General features: G+C 20.6%; 1 protein-coding gene across 1 annotated transcript; it reads right to left on the reverse strand.

Annotated features, from left to right (window-relative positions):
• Window positions 1–2,042, reverse strand: LOC128959807 (cytochrome P450 3A8-like; the record flags this gene model as incomplete). Its single annotated transcript, XM_054305820.1, has 5 exons — window positions 1–118; window positions 244–642; window positions 738–898; window positions 975–1,873; window positions 1,984–2,042. Coding segments are annotated over 5 exons (1,593 nt in total), but the record flags the coding sequence as incomplete, so codon positions are not given.
• Window positions 2,043–9,192: the final 7,150 nt, after the last annotated feature.

Raw genomic sequence — 9,192 nt, forward strand, 5'->3', positions numbered from 1 at the left:
TTAGAAAAATAATAATCAAAAAAAAAACTTTTAAAAAACTTAATTATCGTTTCTCTACTCTCAGGTATATCTCTTTCGGTACTATCTGTGCGCCACCAAAGGTATACTCTATTGGTTTCTGTTAAATAATAATAAATAATTATTTAAATAAAAGTAATAAAAAAAATTAATTAACAAAACAAAAACACACAATCAATATAACCAACAATTAAACAAAAAACTATTGATACAGTTTATACATACATTGCTGGGAAAAAATCTATAGTTATATACGGCGTGCTGGACAGCCATCTTGAGCTCCATAAGCGCCAATCGGCGACCAATACAGGCTCGTGGACCGGCACCAAACGGCAGATAGGCGTACGGATGATGGTTTAAATTGCCCGGCATAAAACGATCCGGTTTAAATTGGTCGGGATCGGCAAAATGATCCGGATCTCGGTGTATGGCGTACAATGGTATATGAACTAGGTCACCTTTGCGTATGCGAATACCGGTACCGCCTCCAGTCAATGGCCGGGTAGTATAGTCCTGGCTGGCCGTACGCTCCAGAAACAGGGCCACCGAGTTGTAACGTTTGGTCTCTTTGATGACAGCGTCCAAGTAGTTCAACGAGTTTAGGCTGTCATAGTCGAGATCAGCCTATAAAACAAACAATAATAATAATAATAGTAGACAACATTTTTTAGATTACTGTCCCTATTGTTATAAAACTAGTTAATTAATTAATTAATTACATGTTGCCTGTAGTAGTCGGCAATTTCATTGTATAATTTTTGTTGACACTCGGGATTGTTGGCCAGATTGTACAGTATGAACGATACGGTACTGGCAGTGGTCTCGTAGGCGGCCAACAGGAATAACATACACTGGGATACCAGTTCATCGGTGGTTATCTCTGTAATTAAAAAATTATTATTATTTAACAATTAGATACTACAGTAATATTTTCAAACTATTTTTTTGTGACTAACTTTTCTCAAACTTTCCATCAAATTCTCGATATTTTTCGCTATTATTTTCACTTTTCAAATCTTCGCCAATATCTTCCTCTATGTCTTTGGCCGTAAGTTTCACCACTGAATCATCGGTCGAGTCCAACATAATCTGCAAAAAGTCTAGCCGTTTGCCGGCGCCGTCGGCGGTGATAGTGGTCATCGAGTTTTGTTGCTGTCGTTCATCGATTAGTTTTCGGGCAAACTGTTGGAAAACATCGGACACATCGTCATCGATGAACGTATACTTAAATACTTTGGCCAATACTGGCATCAAGAATATGATAATCGCTTTCGGATTGAATTTACGTCGAAATATACGCCGAGAACAGGCTATTAACGGATTGGTCGGATCGTTCAGTGCGTCCACTCGGACACCGAAAGCCACCTGACATATGACTTCCATACTGTAGGCGCCGAACACCAGTTTGAGATCCGAGTCGTCGACACCATTGTCGGCAATTTTACGTAAATTTCTGTCCATTCGGTGGACACAGTCTCGGATCATAGGCATCATTCCTCGGAGTTTTCCCGTCGAAAAGGTCGGTGACATTGCGTAGCGGATCCGTTGCCAGTCGTGATAGTCGACAAACGTTAGCTGATTGTCGAACAACGGGTTAGAACCGGTCCGAAAGTCTCGACGGGCATTGAATATATGAAAATCTTTGACCAGTATATCGCGTATGAGTTCGGGTTCGCCGACAAACAATACTGGCCGCTGAAGTTCATGGACACCAAATAGGCGACCATTTTGCCGATACAGATCCAGTTCCAGGTCTGACCATTTTTTCGTAAATTTTGACCACAAACTGACCTGGACACTTTTGACGCCCTGTTTTTGCCAATAATCGGGCCCTGTTTGGCGGCATCTAATATAACTATATAATTATTAAATTAAAAAAATAGTAAATTATTAATTAAATTAATTAAAATATGCAAATAATTTTGAAATTTAATTTTCTAAAAAAAAATTAAAGTTAGTATTTACCTGTAAATAGTATATAATAATATTATAAGTAGTGTACCGGTTATGACCCGGTAGTCATATAAAAATTCAAACAAATATGTTATCATGTTTTTTTTATAAATAAATAAATTAATTAATTAAGAAAAAATAAATAATTAAAATTATATATATAAGTATTTTACTAATATATTAATGAAAAATAAATTTATAATTTTTTTTAAGTATTTGTTAAATAAATTATTTTCTTAATATGTCTTATTCAAAATATATTGTTAGCATTATTTTTATATTAGTTTATATAGCCTATTTATTTACCTATCTATTATATATATTATTTTTCAAGGTTATTTCTAGACAAATAATACGATTAATAAATGTTAAAATAACATAAATATTAAAAACATATATTGTATTGAAATATATAACTTTGTATGATATGGATTGTAATACAAAAAAAAACAATTTTTTTAATGATTTTTTGTTGTTGATAATAAAATCGTTTAGTAAACGTTATTTTTATACTGTATTATAAATAATAGTAATTAATTATTAATAGATTTGTTTACAATAAAATAATATTATATATAAATATATATATCATTAGTAGGGATTTAATTAATTAATATCATAGAAAAAGATAAATATATTATACAATAGAAAAAAAATATATTTACTATTAATTTAAAAGCTATTATAGAATAAAATATTTTACTATTACTTATTTACTAAAGTAAAATAGTAAAATTAATTTTTTTTTATTTATTTAAGTTAAACATTTTTAATTATAATCAATAAACAATATAAATATTTAGTATTAAATACAATAAAGTATCAAGAACATTTCTAATAACTAACTAATAACAATAAATAATGCTACTATAATTTTTTTCAACTACATTACTGTACATTACAATTATTATTATCCTATAATAATTAAATGTTATTTAATAAAGTTTATATTGGGATTAGTTTATCAATAATCTTTATAGTTTTAAACATTAAGCTTATTTTCGGATAGTGTATTGAATTATATAGAAATAAAATATTTAGATAATCATATTTTTTAAAGAAAAAAAAGGTAGTTTTTTTACTTAAAAAAATATCTAAAAATATATTTCTCATACCATATGATCTCAGCTAAATAAGCTCTCAATGAGACAACAAAATTGAAAATAAATATATAAATACATTTAAAATTATTATTATTACGAAACTTTTTTTCAATTAAATTTTAAAATATATTTAAATTATGAAATCATGTATCAAATTTACATTATCTGGATTAAATATTATGTAACATTATTATTTTTTTCAACTATAGATAAATAAATGCCCTAGATAATATAACATTAAATAGTTCATGATAAGTATCCTTTTATATCAAATTTTTTAAAATAAAATTTTGTATTTATTATATTATTGTTAATAATGAAAAAATAATATTTATAAAAACTATCGTATTATATTTTAAGTATAAAAAATAAAACTATTATTTATATAAATGTATATAAAATAGCTATTTATAAATGTTTAGTTAGATCCTATTACTAATAACTATGATCAAGGTTGTCTTAGGCAATTAATTTATAATATTTAAATCAGTTCAACAATAATCTAAAAATAAACATGTATGTAAATTAAAAATATATATATATATAATTAATTGATACTAAAATTATTTTAATCATATTAACTATAAGTTTTTTTAATAATAATAAAAAAGTAAATAACAAAATTCAAAATATTTTATTAAATTTTTGTTAATACAGTTTTTAGTAATAAAAACTTAAATTATTTTTCAAATTAAATTTTTTAAATCATTATTTTATTTAATTTAAAATATAATCTTTATATATAACATTAAATTGATATAGATTTTAACTAAAATTATTTATAACTTTATGATAATAAAAAATATAATAATTTAAAACAGCTAACTTATTTTATTTTTTTTAATTTAAATAATTTATATGTCATAAAAATAACTTTAATATAATATATACTCTATATATATGTGTGTGTAAATTAATGACAGTATTTATAATATTTATAATATAAATTTTATATATAATAAACATAAGTCTATACATTTGTATAAATATAGAAAATAATAATAATAATTATATTATATTTTATATGAATGATATAAAAAATGTTGTGAATTTTTTTACAATTAATAATAATAAATAAAAAAAAATTTTATATTTAATAATTATTATATATTTTTATTGTACAGTAGTTAAGACATTGAAAGTTATTATGATATTTAGAAATTCATAAAAAAAATTATTTACAAATAAAATATTATTATTTTATCGGTGTTTATTGAAGTGTTAGTAATAATTTATAATATAAAAGCTAACTATTTATCTAATAAAAAATGAATATATAGATGAGAAAATAAAATCCAATTTATTTTTTATATTATATATATATATATATATATATTACCTGAATTATATAACAGTATAAATTGAATTCAATTCAAAAGTATAAATTTTACGATAGTTTGGTTATATATATATATATAACTTTATGTTTTTTACACAATAATAAATAAAAATCAATACATTAGTTATTATGTAAGATAAATGTAAAGATAGTATAAATTGTTGCGCGCATGTAAGCATAGTTAAACAAAATTTAGATATTTTTATAAAATTATATACTTTAAGTAGCATATAATAAAAAGTTGAGTTTTTAGGTTATATTGAAACAACAATAATAATATCAATATATCAATAGTTATTACAGTATAACAACTAATTATTTTTTTTTATAAAATATAAAAATGTTTAAAACTATTGGCCACTCGTATGGTTTGTTTAGTGATAATAAAAACATAATTAATATATTTACTGGACTAGCATTGACAACATATACTATACTAATATTATCGACATTGATATCCGTAATGATTGAATTATTTCAATTAAATTTATTAGAAAAATTTATTAAATTAGTTACTTTATTAGTTCAATTGGAAACATTCATATCATTTATTTATATAAAATCTAATATTTCGACAATTGCTAAAATTTATTTAGAAATTGATAAATTTCTACAGAAATATTCAATTAAAAATTCAAATAAATTATCCTATGTTTTCATAATATTAATTTGTGTATTATATTTAATTTATTTACTACTAATCTATGTGGATAATCGCATTTTTGACACTAATCGACATATGCTAAAAAATAGTCAACTATTATTATTTAGTCATCATGGTATATTTAGTATATATTATACATTGTATTGGCAACTATATATACAATTAATGCAATTGGATATTATCGGTAAATATTCATCAATATTACAGTCAATGTACAAACGTTTGAAACTATCTATCGATAAAACAACAACAATAGTTATACCAAACAATTATTTTTCTAAATCCATCAGATTATGTATCAATGATTTTGAAATGGATACTAAAAGTCTAAATAAATATATAAATTGTATTCAATATTTTAATCTAGTAATGTATATAATATTTATTATAACAGCCCTAGTATTTACTATATTATCAGATAATACTATTGTCAAATGTGTATTAGTATTGTATATTAGTATTTTATGTTTAATCTATTATACAATTCAACAATATATACAAAATAAACTTAATATTAAACAACAAATTATTGATAAACTAAAAGAAATAATTTAAATAAATATATATGTTGAATATTTAATTTAATTAACTTATAAAATTATAATTAAATTCATTGTTAAAAACTATAACTGTATATATTAACAAAAAAATGTATGTATAAAATATTAATCTATAGTATTACTATGTTTTCATTTGTAACTGTAATCAATAATATTATTCATAAAATTATAATATTATCATAAATAATTGTTAATTAACTATATTAACCTAAATTATATATATATATAATATCTATAAATCATGTGTACATAAACTTATTATGTGTTATATTATTGCTTTGTCTTAATTGACATAAACTTATAAAAAATATAATCAATACTATAGTATAATATAGTAATTTGTAAACATGTTTAGTATATATCATATTAATAATAACATAACAATTATATTAATATAATAAAATAATATCAAAATAATTATTATAGCATTTTTTATAATTTTAAATAATTGTAAAAATCAATTAAAAACTTATAGTTATTAAAATGTTTAATTCTTTATTAATTTTAGTGTCTTTATAAAATTTATTTTTATAGATAACTATAAAAAATAATAACTTCAAATAAATAGACAATTAGTGTTAAAAATAATCCAATGCATATAAAATAGAAAATAATTTTTATATCATTAAGTTTTAAACTATTAACTAAATTATCAAAATTATTGCTTTGTTTATTATAATTTGAATTAGCATTAGTTGTAATATTATATATAGTATTGTTATTAATTAACATTGATAACTGTATTGTACGTTGCATTAGTTTATTAATATTAACTGTCCTTGTTACAATACCCGATTCATATATGGAAGCAAATCTAATAATAATAATAATTATAAAAATAAGATATATGTAATTATTAAAAAAAAATTTTTTTTAAATATCTACTTTTGTTTAAATTTGATCTTGATACTTGTATTATTAAATGATCTACGTACAAATATACCACCAATACCAAACATTGAATTTTGTTTAGATTTATATATGTTTGCTGGTTTCATGGTAGTCGATAATAACTGATCCATTAATCTATCACTTAAAATAAGTACTGATTAACCCTGGACAATTGGATCGTATAGATTTAATCGATCAAGATCGGTTAGTGTAATAAATTTATATTTTAAATGTGGATATTTTATCTAAAATTAAAATCTTAAATTAGCATTTAGTAATATTTAAAAAAATTATTAACAAATTTTATATAACTTTTAATATAATTTAATATTTAATGTTTAATTTTAACTTGCTTACATTTAAATATCCATGATAGCTGATACTAGTTTTGATAAGCATTACATCTAAATTTGAATTGACAACATCATCTAGGCTGTCAATAATTGATCTGGGACAGTTTGTCATATGTGATAATATGCCACCATTAAATAGTTGAACCCAAAATAGACAATTAATTAGCCAAAATATATATAGCATTTTTGATAGGCTAATATTTGTTAAATGGTTTATGGGTATAGCTAATTAAATTATTAATATTTTTTTTAATTATAAAATAATACTAAAGATATTTTGTTATGGTTAACACTCACATTTTCCTAGTAGTATAAGTAAATAGTCAAATAATACAGTTGTTATAATATTAGTTGATTTTAATATATTATTATTATTATATATATGTTTATCTTTTTGAAACTTAGCTAAAATTATTAATAAAGTAATAATTAGATACAATCCGACTATTAATAGCCAAACTTGCGGTTTAAATGTTGAAAACATATCCAGCTCAGTTATATAATGAGTTGAACTGGATAATATTGTTATCAAATTATTAACATCAATTGGATATATTGAATCAAATAGTTTATATCTTTCCCATGAATAGCCCATTGTTGCTCCCATTATATCAATCTATAGATATATAATAGAAATACAATAAATATTTTATATATTAAAATTTATTTTTCAAATATATAGTATAGTAATTAAAAAATATATTAATTTTTATTTTACTATACATTTTCCGATACATGTTTAACTAATCCTGATTTAAAAACACCATTTCTAATTAGTGAACCACCAAGCTCATTTTTATATTCATTATAAATGATGCTGGGTAAAAAATCATAATAATTAACAAAATTAAAACAAGTAAATAATAATAATAATAAATAAATAATTTAATAATAATATTACTGGCATTTTATGAATTTTTCTAAAACATACAAAACGCTAGCAATTTCATTGCATAATAGATATTGATTTTTCCCTAAATAGCGACTCTTTAAATAGAAATTAAATATAATATAAAAACATTAAATTTTTATCTATTATTAATTTAATATTTATTGTAAAGTTATACATTAGTTTTGTTAGTTACCTGAGCTTTTAACATTGATATTTTTATAACACAATTAAATTTATTATTGTATAATTGAGTTACATTAGTATTATTAGTATTATTATAATTAGATAAATAATTATAATTTTCTGTTAATATCCATTTAATACAATGTATGTATTTTGATAATATATTATAAGCCATTTAATTAAAACAATAAAAATTTATTTAATTATTCTAAGATATAGATATTATTATTTTTTTAAAAACAATAGTCATATTATTTAAAAATTAAAATTATTACTTTAATAAAATGTTATTAAATAAAGATATAACAATAGGTTTTAACAAAAAAAAAATATTGTTATTAATTTATATTCAATTTGATTTGTTAAATGTACTAAATATAATATTTTTATAAGAGTTTATTTATATTATATTATTAAATCAATATTGCTGTTTGTATTAATAATGAATATTTATATATACATACAAGTCATTTATCTTATAATCTACAATAATATTTATAATATAAAAATATATTTATGTAAATAAACCGTTTTTTTAAACAAAACATAATATATAAATACTGTAATATTAATATTCATGTTATAAGTATCCAATTAATGTAATAAAAAAACAAATATCGATAAAAATACAAAAATTAAATATTGTATTTGTAATGCAAAAAAATAATAAATAAAAATAAATAGATAATTAATTAATGTTTAATTATATCGATAAATATATCCTATGTTATTTTGTGCAATTATTTTTATATCTATTTAATTTTTAGATAAAATTAGTCATAAATAATTATAATAATATTTTTTTGTTAATAATCTTACTTAAATAAATTATGAACTATAATATATATATATACAGTAAATAATCCAATTCATAAACAATTAAATATTACTTTTATATTATTAAGTTTATTATATTATAATTTACATTTATCAATAATATTGATGTATATAATTATTATTATTGATAATAGTTTTATAATTAAATTTTATAATTATAATACTCGGATCATCATCATCAAAAATATTTATAAAAAATAATAACAGTATTGTAAGTTTTATTATTTTATTAATCTTTAATGTCCATATTAATATTAATGATTTAAATAATTTTATTACTGTATATTAAACAAAAATATAATTATAACAAGCAAAAAAATTAAACAACATTTATTTTGATTTTAATATAATATATAAACATTACTATACAGTCTATATTGTACAGTATATTCAGTAAAT

Source organism: Oppia nitens, unplaced genomic scaffold (assembly GCF_028296485.1).
Source record: "Oppia nitens isolate AA-2021 unplaced genomic scaffold, nextdenovo-longstitch-racon4-pilon3 scaffold4_pilon_pilon_pilon, whole genome shotgun sequence".
Lineage (NCBI taxonomy): Eukaryota > Metazoa > Arthropoda > Arachnida > Sarcoptiformes > Oppiidae > Oppia > Oppia nitens.